Raw genomic sequence first — 16,719 nt, 5'->3', positions numbered from 1 at the left:
GGCTTCTACTGCAAACTCTCTTGTGCTTTACCTTCCACAAGTCCCATGCCCAGGTGCCCAGGGAGAAACCGCTTGTCTGAGGTGAGTCCCACATACATCCGGGCTTTGATGGTCTCGATGTGTTCTGCGTGAGTGGCATCAGTACCTAGAAACCATTTCATCATTGTCATCATCATCGTTATCATCATCATCATCATCTACAGGGTCTAGTATGGCCCTAGCTGGCCTTGAACCTGCAGTGTAGGCAAGGCTGTCTTTAAACTCTGAATCCCCCTCTATTTCCCAACTGCTAGAATGGCATGTGTTTGGCCCCATGCCTATCTCATCTCCCCGTTATTTTGTGGTAATAAAGAGAGAAGCATCAGAATAGCCTGTGGGTAACTCATTTACCATGGATGCGTCTTACGCCTGGGCAGTTTATGCCAGTAAGTTCTCTTACATCTGACTTTTGCTAGCAATCCCAAAGGCCACCTTGACTCTCCTCCCTCCTAACACCTGAGGGCTCATCAGAACTGTCAATCCCAGCCTTAAAAACTCCTTATTTAAATCCTTCTCTTTTCCTGTGTTAGACTGTGGCCGAGGAGACCGCTGTACCTACTTGTTATTACTTATTATTATTTTTATAACTATTTATATGCAACACCTGCACTTCTCCAGTACTGCTCTCACTGTCCACCTCCAGGCGAACCTATTTTAAGCTGCAACCCAGGGGACCTTTTAAGTGCAGCTGCGCTGCTTGGGAGATACACACCAAGAACCTAACAAAATGCTACACCACACCTGGCTTGGTTAATGTCTCTGTGAGGGTTTATGTCTCTGTGAGGGTATGTGCATATGAGGGCAGGTGCCCACTGGAGGGGACATCAGATACCCTGGAGCTGGAGTTATGGGCAGTCATGAGCCATCTAACGTTGGAGCTAGGAACAGAACTCGAGTCCTTTGCGAGAGCAGAAAGCTCTCTTAACTGCTGGGCCACCTTTCCAGCCCCTAGAATTGTACTTTTTATTGTTTTTGATGCAGGGTCTTGCTATGTATGCACAGATAACCTTGAACTCCTGACCTTTCTGTCTTACTTCACCCTCCTAAGTGCTGAGGTTACAGGCCTGTGCTAGATTCCCAGCCTTTTAAACTTTGTATTGAGACAGAGGCTTCATCAGTTGCTAGTCTGGCCTTGAAACTTTCAAACTTCCTGCCTTGGCTCTTGAGTTATTTGTTCTGGATCAAAATGAAGAACCAATACAAAGGCCATAAAGTGCCCTCAACTGAGTATCCAGTCATAATAAACATCTATGTCATTACACACATGGTGCAGTATTGGCTTCAAGATCACTGGAGAAGTGGAGGTCCCCTGGCCTCCGGTGTTAGGAGTGCTTGCCTAGAGCTGGAGAGATGGCTCAACAGTTAGGAGTTTTTCCGGAGGTCCTGAGTTCAATTCCCAGTAACCACACGGTTGTGAGCCACCATGTGGTTATTGATATATGATGCCCTCTTCCGGCATGCAGGTGTGTGGGGCTCTGCTGGATAAGGTTGGAGTTGGTCTTCTCTGGATAGCCAATTATTTGTACTCAGTCTATGATGATAGACTCCCTTTCTTCAGTGTCACATAGCCCTCAGGGCAGATTACAGGCCAGAACCTTCCCTGACAAGGAAATTGCTCTAGCAAGCACCTAGGAATTCCTAGAAATTCCCCACCTTGCTAAGGATCTCAGTCCAGCAATGACCTTCAATTGTACTTGGAGACTGACACACACCCCCCATTGGGATAATTAAGTACTGTGTTTTCCTTGTGCTAGATCATTAAGTATCATTGACCCCATGAATCAAATACATTTACCCTCAAAATCCCTCCCTCTGCCCAGGGTTTATATTACCCTTGATTTCACATGAAAAAAGGTTCGAGCTTTCTCACTTTAAGACTGTCTGAGATTCGTCATTTATCCTCTGCTGGGTCGTATCTTTCTGGACCTGCCCTCTGGCCCACCGGGGCCGGGCCTGTGTCTTGGCTACAAGTTGACCAGGCATGGGCTTTGGCCCACACCTCTGCCCTGCTTAGCACAGTAGCTTAACCAAGAGTTGTTAACACTTTGCTACTGCCATAGGCTTTGGAAGGCCTGAGCTTCCATCGCCACTGGCGATCTCATGCTGAAAGAGCTAAACTATAATACCCTATGGAAAACCCTTTTCATACCCTGGCTTAGGGCACCTGGGCCCCACCCTAAAGTGCCCTAGCTAGGAACCCTGTTGTCTGTCAGGAAGACAAGTTCCAGAACCACAGCTGGAATGCAGGCCGCTATGTTCTACTCCTAGCACTGTAAAGACAAATTAAAAAAGCACATTAGCCATGGAATTATTTGGACTGGATATTAAACATGTATGTATTTGGTGACTTTAGGTAAGTTCTTAACCTTTGCAGATGTGACCTCAATATTTTTTTCCTTCCTTCCTTCCATTTCTTTCTTTGAGACAGGTTTTCTCTGTGTAGCCCTGGCTGTCCTGGAGCCCACTTTGCAGACCAGGCTGGCCTCCAACTCACATAGATCCACCTGCCTCTGCATTCCAAGTGCTGGGATTAAAGGAGTGTACCACGTCCGCCTGGTGTCTTCTCTTTGTTGAGTCAGGGTTTGGGGTGGAATCAAGGGCCTCATGTATGACAGGCAAGGGTATTGCCAGGCCCTTCACTTTAAAATATAGAACAGGGATAGGGATATAATGTCTTCCCTGAGAGGAGGTCACGCCTAGCCTACAACATGCCCAAGAGCCATGAGCTCCCACACAAGGTACTGACCGATACCATGCTTCTCCATGAGGGCGATGAGGTCAGCCTCGGTGAGCAGCTGGGGTGGGCTAGTCTCCCCATCCACCATTTCCACAGTGCTGGGCTGAAAGCAGAAGCCTTGCTCATAGACAGGGAGGAGCTAGAGGGGGCAGGTGTGGATTCAGACGTTTTGTCGTCACCCCAAAGCCCTGCTCCTTCAGGAAGCACAGGCTGGAGCACAACCGCTGCCCTCTCCCCGGGTAGGCCAACCTCCTTATCACCTTGTCACTCCAGTGGTCATATGGATACACATCCAGGTAGTTACGCGCTAGAATTATGAGGCCATGGGCTACAAAGCGTTCCTGCGCAATGTCGATCTCCACGGTAGTCTCTTGCCCCTGAGCATCCTGAGAGCAGCAAGCCAGGAAATGGCGAACGATGAACTCGTACAGTCGTCGATCATCGCCCTGAAGAAAAGGAGAGTCTGACACTCCTGCCAGAACAGCATGCTTCAAGGAGCACAGCACCAGTGGACTTTCAACTTGGTTTCCGGCACTGAGCCGGGAGTTTGCAGAGAACAGAACATACGGCTCCTCAGGCCCTACAACAGTGTGCGAGTAAACGACTTTCTTGTGTTTTGTTTTGTTTTGAAAATAAGGTCTCATTTCGGAGCTCTACCAGAACTCAGAGAAATCTGCCTGCCTCTGTCTCCTGAGTGTCAGGATTAAAGGTGATAACACAATGCAAAATTTATAACTCTGACCAGGCAAAGGTAAGGAAAGAATTCTTCGATATGAGCCTCACGTCAACAGAAATGAGGTAAAAGCATGATAAATTAGCACTTTCTAAATAAAGCAGGTAACTGTATATGACAGCTTTGGACTACCTTCATGTATGCACAACACGTAATTTGTCGTAACATTCCATTACCTGTAAGCAAGGACTTAATGAAGAGCATCCTACTATCAAAAGTCCATGAAACATTCACATACATATCTAACAATTACCCTTTTAAGGATTCATTTACTCATTCTATCTCCGTAGCCCAAATGTTATCATTTATAAACAGTAAAGATATAATATACTCAAATGCATAGTTATTTGTGTAGATCTCCAGTTACTTCCTTTGTCCACACATGTGCTCTGGCATGTAGGACCCCCTCCTCACCATGAATAACACTTAATAAAAACAACTAAGGCCAGGTGTGATGGTGCACACTTTTAATCCTGGCACTTTCGAAGCAATGACAGGTGGATCTCTGAGTTTGAGGCCAGCCTGGTCTATATACTGAGACTTTGTCTTAAACAAGGGTTGGAAAATTTAAAACGTAGAAACAGATTCACTGAAGGCATCCTTCACTCTCCTCTTGAAATGAAAGACACTTTGGTATCACTGTTTCCAAACACCAGAGCCCACAGAGGAAAGTCTGGCCTTGCTACCCCACCCTGCACCTGCTCTATGCTCCAGCAGGATTTAGCCGCAGACACCAACCTGCAGGCCACTGGTGTATTTGGTGGGGTGAATGGGAGGGTGAGCTTGATCAGATTTGTTCCCATTTCGCGGAGTAGGGCCACCTCGCTCTAGAATGTTCTGAGCAAAAGCCCCCCAGTGTGGATCCTGGGTCTGCTGTTCCACCAACGCAACCAGGTTTAAGTCTTTGGGGAAGATGTTTGTTTCTGTTCGGGGGTAGCTGATGTACCTAAGAGAAGGGTACAGCAAAAGGACCTTGTTAGGCTTTTTTGTTGGTTTGTAACCACTGGAGGTTGTAGTCACCCACCTGACCCTGCCAATGCAACTGTAAACCACCTAAGCTGAGACAAGGTAGTTGGAGATAGGTAGGGCCCCTTAAGGGGTGAAAGACAGTGGGCTTTCCTGCTAGGACTTTCTGGGAACCTACAGACAAGAAAGCAGAAGCACACTATGAGAGAAAGGGCCAAGACTGCAGTTCTGTGCCTAGGGCATAGCACTGGCCCCTTTTACCAATCAGTCTGACAGAAAGACCACTTGTGCTGTGAGCCTCAATGGATCAGACCGTTCCAACAGGACATTCTTCTATAACTTTTTAAAATTAACTTTATTACTTATATGTTTTGCCTGTATGTACATATGAGCACCACCAGTGTGCCCAGTACTTTCAGAAGCCAGCATCGGAGCCCTGGAATTGGAGTTAGAGATGGTTATGAGCCACCATGTGGGTGCTGGGAATTGAACCTACGTCCTCTGCAAGAGTAGTAAGTGTTCTTAACTATTGAGCCACCTCTCCAGCCTGTCTAGAATTTTTCTTAAAGCATATAAAGCACAGTGTTTCCCAGGTGTTAGAAAGATGGCTCAGAGTACTGGCTGTTCTTCCACAGAACCTGGGTTGGATTTCCAGTACCCACGGGGAAGCCCACACTGTCTGTTATTTCAGTTCCAGGGGATCTAACACCTTCCTTTGGCTTCTGTGGGCACACGTGGTGTAGACATACACACAGGTAAAACCTATACACATAATAAAAATAAATCTTAAAAAAAAACCCAACACCACAGTATTGTCCAATATGGCTCAGTGGTAGTGTGTCTGCCATCCTAGCATGCGTGAGGGGCAACCTGGAGTTAATGCTTAAAAAAAAAAAAATGAATATTTCATGTCTTATTTTCATATACATCCTCATACTCTGCTAAGTATTTTATAGTTACAACACATCTCAGTTTGGACAACTCACCTGTCATGTTCTCAGACAGTGGTAAGTGGGCAGTAGGGACACTTCGCTGCGAGGGCACTCACTGACCACAGAGATAGGAGGAAGTCTGACAGACAGACAACCCCTAAAGGTGCTGCCTGTGCCTGCCCCTTGACAGGACCCAGAAGAATTGCTGAGGGGTCAAGAGTAGGATTTAGCTTACCTACTGTGTGCAGGGCCCTGGATGAAATTCCTGGCATGCAGGACAGGGGAGGGAGTGATTTCAGATTGCTCCGAGAGCTCTTATATTTACCCTTGTGTATAGAGCTTTTCCGCAATCCTCATGGTTTCTTTAGCATTTATTCTCAATTTCCGAGAAGCCAGCTTCTCTAGCTCCTGTCAACGGAGACAGAGGATGAAGCTTTTTAGTTGAAGGACAACACAGCACCTAATTCATCTTCAGGCACGTCTGGCCCTCTCACCTCAGCTACAGCAATCATGCCAAGAGGGAGAAACTGCCCAAGGGACAGACAGTTCCTGGGTCTCCATCTGCCAGGCGGATCCCAACTAGTGGGGTCTTTGTTTAAAATGTATTTTTAAAAAAAGATTTATTTTATTATTTACACAATATTCTGCCTGCAAGCCAGAAGAGGGGCCCAGATCTCATTACAGATGGTTGTGAGCTACCATGTGGTTGCTGGCAATTGAACTCAGGACCTTTGGAAGAACAGCCAGTGCTCTTAACCTCTGAGCCATCTCTCTAGCCTCCTAAAATGTGCTTTTAATGGGAACAAAACAAAACAAACAAAAACCAAACAAATAGGAAAACACAAATAAGAGCATGATGGTGCTTGGCAGGCAGAGACAGGAAGATCTCTGTGAGATCTAGATTAGTCTCATCCATGAGTTCCAGACCAGCCAGAACTACACAGTAAAACCCTGTCTCAAAAAACTACAAAAACATAAATAAAAAATATTTTTCTCTTTGGTTTCAGACAGGGCTTCATATAGTCCAGATTGTTTTTGAATCCATGATTCTCCTGCCTCTACCTTCCAAATGCTACGATCACCAGCACCCATCACTCTGGCTTCCTAAGCCAATGAATGGTTCTTCAAGATAATGTGCAGCTGATACTTGCCCAAGGAGTTGGCAAGTTCACAGCACCATATGTAGCCCAGGCTAGGCTCAAACTGTAGCTTCCTTGATAGCTAGGATCACAGATATGTGCTACTATCCCTAGCTAAAATCTCTATTTTTAATAGTAGCCTAACAAGAGAATGTCGTTAAAATCTTAAAACCACGCTTGGAGAACATGACTCAAGTCTCAAAAACTTCCCCTAGACACTGAAAAGCATCCTTTGAGGCTTTCTAATACCCAAGCTGTTTTTTTCTATTGACAATCTGCAAAGGCCAAGCACGGTAGTGCATGATTTGAACCTCATACTAAGGAAGGAGAGGAAGGTAGATTTCTGAGTCAAGGCCAGCCTGGTCAACACAGTGAATTCCAGGACAGTCAAGCTCACATAGAAACCCTGTCCAAAAATTTAAAAAAAGAAAAAAAATTTAAAAAAGGACTAAGAAGACATCAAAATTACATGATTAGGCAAAGATGGCATTATAAAAAGCTTGTGTTCCTTTGTTTTAAAAACCTTATATAATAGTTGTATTAAGTTGAGCTAACTTAGGTCTCACAAGTGCTTTTCTCCACGGCCTGTTTTTTTTTACCATCTATCTATCTATCTATCTATCTATCTATCTATCTACCTACCTACCTACCTACCTATCTATCTGCTTATTTATTTATTTATTGGATTTTTGAGACAAGGTTTCTTTGTGTGTATAGCACTGGCTGTCCTGGAACTCACTCCTGGAACTCACTCTGTAGACCAGGCTGCTGGCCTCAAACTCTGAGCTCTACACCTTTTTTTTTTTTTTTTTAAACGTGGTTTCTCTGTGTAGCCTTGGCTGTCTTGGAACTTGCTCTGTAGATCAGGCTGGCCTTGAACTCACAGAGATCAACCTGCTTCTGCCTCCCAAGTGCTGGGATTAAAGGTGTGCATCACCACTGCCTGGCCCGAGTGGCCTCCAGAGGGTGATGTTCCTTCCTTCCACTGGCCCAGAACCCATGAAGAACTGTAGCCCCAACAACAGGAAGTAACTGTCCTAAGGCCTGGAACAACCTATCTGGAACGTACCACAGTGTCCAAAGCTTGAGGCCTCCACTTGCTCTTTGGCTTAGACCTGACCTCTACCACAGTTGCCATGGGATCCTAAAAAGCAAAGAACACAAAGCCACATTAGCCTAGAGTATATTACTTCAAGGACCCCCGCTACAGCCCTTGCCCAGAGGAGCACTCTGTGTACTGTCACCCACAGTTGACACTGTGGACGCCACCACTTCCTTCCCATTCAAGCCAAGACTTTGAAAGACCTCTTCACAAGTCCTTAAGTCTCTGGTCCAGAACTGATGGACTTTCATAGTCTGAGTGCAATCCTACCTATACATGCTCCCTGTTGTATTTTTTTATTTTTAAATTCAGGATAATAGGGCTGGGGGTGTAAGTCAGAGGCAGAGCATGCCTGAAGCCTGGGGTTCTATCACTAGCATCACATACCTTCATATTGAGCTATAAACAGCAAAAATCATACAATACAAACAAACGGTAAAACGTTAATGAACACTAAATGTAAATGGTTTGCTAAAGAGGAGATTTATATATCACAATCCAGGTTTTTCTTTCCCAATAGAATGGGGACCAGCCCCTATTTCCAAGGAGCTCAAAATCTGTCCATTGCCACTTAGTTGCTAATATAGCCTATTAGAAGTACAACAGGTGTTTCTCACTCCACTGACCCATTTATTATGCGTGTGTGGAGGGGACTTGTGCAAGCCCTAAGCATGTATGGAGGTCAGAGGACAATTTGAAGGAGGTGTTTTCTTCTTTCCACTATGTGGATCCCAGGGATAGAGTCCAGATGCTCAAATGTTACTCTCGAATCACTAGATCAAACAGTCTTCCCCCCACCCCCTCCGTCACCTTCTGTTGTTTTTCCTTGTATTTTTGCCCTGGCGTTTTATCATTTTACAAAACTATTTCCTTCATTTGTGACTTTTACTTCCTCACATGACCAATGGCAGGAGGTTGGACCAAATGTTTAAATTCTTTACCAGATCCAGGGGTCTAGGCTCTAAATGGGCTTAAGCTGACTCATGCTAATCTCTGGTGAAAGTATGCATTTCAGAGAGGAATTTTAGCTACCCACTTTTAAAATTTCTGACTTTAACTAAAAGTTCTACTTAAAAAACATACATTTTTTTTTGAAGATTCGGCTTCGTGTAGCCCAGTTCAGACTTACACTCACCGGGAATTGAGGTGACCCTCCTGTATCCATTTACCTTCCCCGTGTACACACTGTTACGCCCAGCTTTCCTTGCTGTTGGATCAGGTTCTGTCTACTACTGCCTCACAAATCAGGCCATGCCCTACTGCAATCTCTCCCTCAGGATGAAGATCTGACAGGCTCCTTTGGTGACTGTTAGCACACAGGCCTCAGCCAGGGAGTCTAGTGTGGAGCAATCCCAGACGCTCCCAGGGCCACCTTTGAATTATGACCCCATTCTAACCTCTTCTAACCAAAAAACACAAACTGTCCTGTAATAATCAGAAACCCCGCTTTGTCTCCAGAATTGAAGGCCTATCGTATGGCACTAAGTCTCTTCCAATGTTTTTTGTTTTTTTTTTTTTGAGACAAGGTTACTCTGTGGAGCCTTGGCTTTCCTAGAACTCACTCTGAAGACCAGGCTGCTCTCAAACTCACAGAGATCTGCCTGCTTCTGCCTCCTGGGTGCTGGGATTTAAGGCATGCGCCACTACTGCCTGGCTGTGCTCTCTCATCTTAAGAGCATCATTAAGCCATGGCCATAGTTTATAACTCTAATGAGCTCATTCTGAAGGTAATCTTATGTCCGTATCTGTCTATGAAGCACATTAATTTCTAATACTCGTACTTTGGGGAGGCTGAGACAGGATCTCACTCATACACTATGCTGCCCTTGACCTCGTCTCAGCCTCCTGAGGGCTGGAATTACAAGCATGCACCACTTTACACAATTTTGGTGATGTTTTCATGGGTTTCTAGTCATGCTTGTCCCCCCCAAAAGTGATGTGCACTCATCACACACACAAGCTCACACGTGGAACACAGACTGCAGCTTTTAAGAATTGGTTTTCTCCTTTCTACCATCTGCTTCCCACATATTTAATTTTGCCTTTCAGACTTGGCAGCAGCACTGAGGCATCTTGCAGGCCCTGGGAGTGTAAAGTCTAAGCCAACAAGCAAGCATAGTTGTGTGGGGAATAGGGTAGGATCGCCTCAGCCAATAGGAGCAGGTTGCTGGGGAGAGTTCAGAATGCTTCCTAGATCACTCTCAAAGATCCTTACCTCCACACACAGCTGATAAAGGACAAGACAAGCTGTGTGGTTAAAGAGACGGTATCTTTTCCAGTTGAACTCTACGGTCCCATCTTTGTGGTTATGAGTTACTGTATTGGAGAGAGACAAACAGAGGCTGTCTTAGAGAAGCCACCATATGACAGATGGAAAACATTGTAGCACAGTGAAAAATCAAAGGGTTGTGATACAGTGAGGAGCTCTGGATAGGTAAGGGGCCTTCCAGTAGATTCTGAAAAGTGTAAGGAGGCAGGGCAAAGGGCACCCAGGCAGAACAATAACCATGCCTTTACCGAAGCTCTGCAGTCCCCTTGGGCTTTACCTTTAATTCTGTGGAAGACTTCTGGCACAAAAGCCTGAATGGCCTTGAACCTCTCCACCACAAACCCCAGTGTTGGAAACTGGCAACTGCCATAGCTGATGAGCTGCTCTGCCAACACCTCAGGGAAAATCCGCTGGAGCCGCAAGGTCTGGAACCTCGTGAAGGCAGCCCCTGGAAAAGGAGGGTAGAGGAAGAAAAGGAAGGAGAAAGGAATAAACAAAGTTATTTTTGGTTCCGTAGCTCAACATCAGGTTAACGGTGTTAAGCACTTAGGCAATGGGCAGCCCCAATTGGCTCCTCACCGATCCTCAGATCCAGCTCTTGTCTCACATCCACGGCGTCACTTACTCTCTGGTCAGGCTCAGTTAGGTTTTCACAGGCCGCCCTCACGGCATGGGGCGTGATCTCAGAGAAACGGGCTCTCAACACCTGTAGACTGGGCTTTACTGCAGCGGGGAGGAAGCACGAATGCCAGACTTGATCGTAGCTGCTTCTCAGAACAAAGCAACTGCTTTGCTTAAATCACCATGATACCCAGGCAAACCAGTACAAAGAGCTGGTTTGCCTTTCATACTAGTTTAAATTAATGAAACACAAATAGCAATGAGAGAAACATTTATAACATTTTATATTATAACATTTAATTATGTCAGAAATAACAGTGGGATTAATTTCAGCTATCAACTAAGATCCTTTAGGTGAACTTTCTGGAACTTAAATCTTATTTGGATCTTTTGGGTTAAATTTTGGAAAAAGAACAGCTTGAACAGCTAAGGGATCTCTTACAAAAATTTTTTAGGGGGCTGGAGATGGTTCAGCAGATAAGAGCACTGGCTGTTCTTTGACAAGACCTGGGTTTGATTCCCAGCACCTATGCATCAGCTCACAATTGTGGGTGACTCAAGTTCCAGGGGGATCTGATGCCTTCTTCTAGCCTGTGAGGGCACTCAAGTGGTGCAGATATACATGTAGACAAAACACCCATAAAAATAATAAAAATCTAAATATTATTGTGTAATCTATGAGTGTATGTACACTATGGCACTCAGGAGGTCAGAGGACAAGTTTACGGAGTCAGTTCTCTCTGTCCACTTTTACACAGGTTCTGGGGATTGAACTAAGGTTGCCAGGCTTGTGTGATAAATGTCTTCACTTGCTGAGCAACCTTGCTGGCCCAGTTATAGGTTATACTGGGGGATCTTTATGTTTCTCCAGGAACAAAATAAAGTTCATACATTTAGATTCTCAGTAGCATTACAGATTCAGACAGAAAACTCTTTAAGGGTCTTTCCTTTAAGGAAAACTGAACTATCTTTTAGAGCAGAGATAGGCTGTTCACCACTTCTCAGTTAGCTAAAATCATTGACCATGTTAGAACTATTTAAATTTAATCAACACACACACACACACACACACACACACACACACACACACCTCACATAAGCAGAGCTATGGCAGGATGGAACCTAGGGCCTCATATGCATGGAAGGGAAGCACCTTTTTTTTTTTCAGGTTTATTTATTTTATTTGTGTAAGTATTTTGTCTGTGTGTGTACACACACATGCCACATGTACTCCTGGTGCCCTCGGAGGTGAGAAAAAGGCATCAGATCCCCTAGAACTGTAGTTTCATTTGGCTGTGAATCACCATGTAGTTGCTAAAAACCAAACGTGGGTCCTCTGCAAGAGCAGCCAGTGCACTTAACCACTCACTGACCCATCTTTCCAGGCCCCAAGTACTATTTTTTTTTTTTTTTGGAGACACAGTGTCACTACGTAGCCTTGGCTGGCCTGAAGTGCTATATATCTACCAGGCTGGCCTTGAAGTCAGAGATCTGCCTACCTCTGCTTCCTAAAGGTTAAGATTAAAGGTGTGCTCCATCATACCTCACCCTTCTAAAATTTTCATCTTATTTATTTAGAGTGTCTGCATATATGTGCGCTCATTGTCACAACATATATGTGGTTGCAAGTGTCAGACATGTCTCTTCTTTCCTGATGAGCCATCTCACTGGCACCACAGGCAAATACTCCTATCACTAAGCTTCAGTTCCAAAATTATTTAGTCAGATACCATAAAAATATGAGATTAACTTTTAAAAGAATTGATTATAGCCAGGCAGTGGTGGTGCACACCTTTAATCCCAACACTCAGGAGGCAGAGAAAGGCAGACCTCTATGAGTTCAAGGCCAGCTTGGTCTGCAGAGCAAATTCCAGAACAGCCAAGGCTACACAGAGAAACCTTATCTCAAAAACAAACAAACAAAAATTATTATTTTTAATTATGTGTATGTATATATCTATGTGTGGTTCTGTGAATGATTCAGGAGGACCTGTGTATGGGGAAATTTGGACATTAAAGCCCCTGTGCTGGTCTGAAATGGCCTTCATAGACTCTGGTGTTTCAACGCTTGGCCCATAAAAAGTGGCACTATTAGGAAGTGTGACCTTGTTGGATTAAGTGTGTCACTGTGGAGAAGGCCCCTGAGGTCTCATATGCCTAGTATGGCAGTCTCTCCTTCTGCTGCCTGCAGATCTAAGTGTAGAACTCTCAGCCTTCTCCAGCACCACATCTGTCTGCATGCTGCCATCTTTCCTGCCATGACAATTATGGAGTAAACCTCTGAAACTGTAAGCCAGCCTCAATTAAATGTTTTTCATGGTGTCTCTTCACAACAATAAAACCCTAACTAAGACAGACTCCCAAGCAGAGAAGCTCAGCAGTCGACTCACCAGCCTTGCACACATGGATGATCTCAAACCCGATGTTTTCCCCTTCTCTGTCACAGTCCGTCCAGATCACCAGAGCCTGACAATGCTGAGTCTCTCGTTCCAGAGTCCTCTGCAGTTACGAGGGGAAAGCTCAATGAGCACAGAACAAAGGGAAATTACTTGGCTCCTTTACAGAATCTGACTTAGGAGGCTGAGAGACAGCTCAGTGGCTGCTCTTCCAGAAGACCACATAGCACAACCATCCGTGACTCCAGCTCTAGGGGATGTAACACCCTCTTTTGACCTCTGGGGCACCAGGCATGCATGGGGTGTAACGACATGCATTCAAGGCAAAGTACCTATACATATAAAAAAATTAAGAAAAATTTAAATGAAAGAAATCTCACTTAGCTAGGCAACATGGCCCAAGTCTGTAATCCCAGCATCTGGGAGGCTGAGGTAGAGTGCTGTGAGCTTCAGGCCAGCCTGGGCTACAAAGTGAAACCCTGCTTTAAAAACAAAACAAAATCCAAACAATAGAAAACAAACAAACAAAAAACCTCAAACAAAACCAAGAACAAAACAACAAGAGTCCATCAAGAAATCTGACTGCGGATCATCACTGGTCTTGGAGTACTCAGACTTTGTGAGGGGTGGCAGGACTCACTATGGAGTCCTGATTGGCGTGGTACTTGCTATATAGACCAGACTGTTCTCAAACCAAGAGATCTGCCTACCTCTGCTTCATTACAATTTACTTTTAAACAATCAATTATACTTTGTAACTTTTTCTAAGAGAAGGGCTTGCTAAGGGACGGTAGTGGAGGAAGAACAGAGAGAATCGCTCATGGTGGTGTCTGCTACAATCCTCCAGACCTGTGTAAGCATAGAAGGCCAAGGGCCTCACACAACTCTATCGATAGGACAAAATCTAAAACTCAGCTCTCAGACACTTCTAGCACCGGTGGTTCTGATCAGGTTTTAGTCACTGAGTAAATTCCTCAGCTTCCCCTCCCCAGACAGGGTCTCAGGAAGCTGTGGCTGCCCCTGAGCTTGATACCTAGTTGGCGATCTTCAACTCTGGCTCCTTCTGCCGCCATGTCCTCAGCGCTGAGATTACATGCTGCCACACCCAGTTAATGGAGTATGATGACTAATCTAACCCAGGGCTTCATTCACACTAGAAACGCGCTACAAACTGAGCTCACTCTCAGGCCCGCTTCCCTGAGTTTAATTCTAAAAATGTTCCCAGTTAGCAGAACCAAGTGTCTTGAACTGGTGGTCATTTACCACCCTACCCCTATTATTTTATTATTATTGTAAGGATGCCACAGGACAACTTCATAGTCGGTTCTAACCTCTCACCTTAACAAACATTTTTAAATTTTTATTATTTTTAATTATGTGTGTATGTGCACGTTGGTGTGTGGGTTGTGTGCATTTGAATATAGGTGCCTGAAGGGGCCAGAGGTACTGGATCCTCTAGAGCTGGAGTTACAGGTGGTTATGAGCTGATATGTGTGACATCAATCGAACCCAAATTTGCCCAAAGAGGAGCATGCACAGAGCCAGTACATGTATGTATGTGTGTATATATATGTATTTTCCCTTGTGCATATGTGTGTGTTTCTGTGTGAATATACACCACAGCTGAGTAGGTGCCTTCAGAGGCTAGAAGAGGATGTTGGACCCCTGGAGCTGGACTTACAGGCACTTAAGAGCTGCCCACCTGGGTGCTGGGAACTGAACTTGGGTCCTTTGGAAGAACAGAAAACACTTTCCAGCACTGAGCCACCTCAAGCCTTCTTTCCACTTCTACACTGGTTCCTGGCAAAGGACACAGGTCACCAGGCTTTTGCCAGCCTGAAAGTTTTTCTTCTTGAGACAGGGTTTCACTATGGAGTCCTGATTGGCCTGGTACTTGCTATGTAGACCAGACTGTTCTCAAACCAAGAGATCTGCCTACCTCTGCTTCATTACAATTTACTTTTAACAATCAATTATACTTTGTAACTTTTTCTAAGACAAGGGCTTGCTAAGTAGTCCTCACTGGCCTTGAACTTGCAATGATCCTCCTGCCTTTCCCATGGAAGAGATGCGGGTCCATTTTGCTTCATCTTACTTTGAAGCTTTCTATAGTTACCTGAAGGCAAGATGGGGGCTAGAATTAACCATTTATTAATATTTATTCCTTGAATTTCATTTTTAAAGGCTTTATTGACTTCCTTGGGCACTTTAGTTTATCCTAGATGGTGGCTCATGCCCGTCATCCCAGCACTTGGGAGACATGAGTATCTGTGCAGGGTGAGGCCAACCTGGGCTACATGGCAAGACCCTGTCCACAAACCAAAACAAAATACCTCATTTATGAAACAGGTGGAAATAGTATTTTAAAGTCATGATACAGGTTGGGCATGGTGTATACTTTTATCCCAGCAGAGGCACATGATCTCTATCAGTTTCAAGGTCTGTGTATTCCAGGCCAGCCAAGGTTACATAGTGAGACCCTGTCTCAAACAAATAAACGGTGGGAAATGCTAATGCATTAAAATAACAGAAATCACTCAGTTCAATGACTCTGGTTGTTTCAATCCCAGGGTTGCATACCTTCCAAAGATCTCACCTTGATGTCTATAAAATTTTCTGGGCAGTACTTTTCAATTTCTGCTTCAAAGAGGACTAGGGGATTGCAGCTCTGCCTAGAATAGAAATGAAGACACAAAGGCCTTTACCAGCACGGGGCAGAGAGGCCTCCTCACTAAGAAAGTGTAACAGCCGGCTCACATGTGGTCCTCCCATAGGAAAGGCCTAGAGAAGCTGGGAACACAGATGCCCCCCAAAAGGCTGACGCAGAAGAATCACTAGATCCCAGGAACTGAAAGGCAGCCTGAGCAGAGTAGCAGACCAAGACTTAAACAAAACAAAAAACAAACCCCAGCAAGAACAAAAATAAAACCAGTAAATAAATAGAAAGAAAAAAGAAAGGATGAAAGAAAAAAATAAAGAAAGAAATCAAGCAGGCTAGACAAGGTAGCACATGCCAGATCTTGGAAAGATCAGACAAAGATAAGATCAAAAGAGAGAGAAAAGACCTGGGCATGGTGGCACATGCCTCTAATCCCAGCACTCAGGGAGGCAGAGGCAGGTGGATCGCGCTGTGAGTTCAAAGCTAGTCTGATCTACAGTACAGGCAAGGCTACACAGAGAAACCCTGTCTCGAAAAAGAACACAGCGCAATGTCCACACTCCCAAGCAGATTAACAGGAGATACAAAGAAGAAACTCTAGGATCCGCTTATGCACATCTGTAACAGAATAAGCACAACCCAGACTTCACTGAATTATATTTAAGGAAACACCTCAAAGTGGATACTTATTCCAAAATATGATAAAAATTTATGGCAGGTCATCTATATAGCTCTGGATAACTTTAGTATTATGAATTAATATTTACAAATTATTATAAATGACATGGTAACATCAACATGCTTCAAAATCCCTGTAATGTGTCCCAACTAATTTTCCCTACTAATTGTACTGACCATTTCCGAAACTTCATCTGGAAATCATGAGCCAGCAAATGTCCTGAGACTGAAGTCATTATCATAGTAACATTCTGAATAACAACAAAAACTAAAGTTAGTCTTTCTGTAGATATACTTTGCCAAATAATTCAAACGAAAAGAACAATGAAGAGAACTAAGAACAAACAGCTAATGGAGAAGGAATATAAATATAACTCTGCAAAACCAAAATCATCACAGTAAGACCACCTCTCTCTCTCTAGGTCATGTCTCCATTGCTTCTGTTTGG

The 16,719-nt window shown here is 44.5% G+C and overlaps 1 protein-coding gene across 4 annotated transcripts in view; it reads right to left on the bottom strand.

Annotated features, from left to right (window-relative positions):
- The window catches only part of Top3a (DNA topoisomerase III alpha), a 37,283-nt gene that overhangs the window by 9,801 nt on the left and 10,763 nt on the right, over positions 1 to 16,719 (bottom strand). For 3 of the 4 annotated variants that reach the window (XM_060363594.1, XM_060363595.1, XM_060363596.1), the window contains 12 exons: positions 16,449 to 16,522; positions 15,531 to 15,606; positions 12,929 to 13,037; positions 10,497 to 10,640; positions 10,195 to 10,365; positions 9,864 to 9,964; positions 7,616 to 7,690; positions 5,733 to 5,815; positions 4,248 to 4,455; positions 3,037 to 3,222; positions 2,786 to 2,915; positions 32 to 145 (listed from right to left, as the gene is read on the bottom strand). In XM_060363594.1, the coding sequence (XP_060219577.1) occupies positions 32 to 145; positions 2,786 to 2,915; positions 3,037 to 3,222; positions 4,248 to 4,455; positions 5,733 to 5,815; positions 7,616 to 7,690; positions 9,864 to 9,964; positions 10,195 to 10,365; positions 10,497 to 10,640; positions 12,929 to 13,037; positions 15,531 to 15,606; positions 16,449 to 16,522 (1,471 nt within the window). Of the gene's footprint in view, positions 1 to 31; positions 146 to 2,785; positions 2,916 to 3,036; positions 3,223 to 4,247; positions 4,456 to 5,732; positions 5,816 to 7,615; positions 7,691 to 9,863; positions 9,965 to 10,194; positions 10,366 to 10,496; positions 10,641 to 12,928; positions 13,038 to 15,530; positions 15,607 to 16,448; positions 16,523 to 16,719 lie in introns of those variants that run through there. The other variant, XM_060363597.1, reaches the window with a different exon arrangement.

Source organism: Meriones unguiculatus, chromosome 11 (genome assembly GCF_030254825.1).
Source record: "Meriones unguiculatus strain TT.TT164.6M chromosome 11, Bangor_MerUng_6.1, whole genome shotgun sequence".
Classification (NCBI taxonomy): Eukaryota; Metazoa; Chordata; class Mammalia; order Rodentia; family Muridae; genus Meriones; species Meriones unguiculatus.
This window is presented reverse-complemented; position numbering and strand designations above follow the sequence as displayed.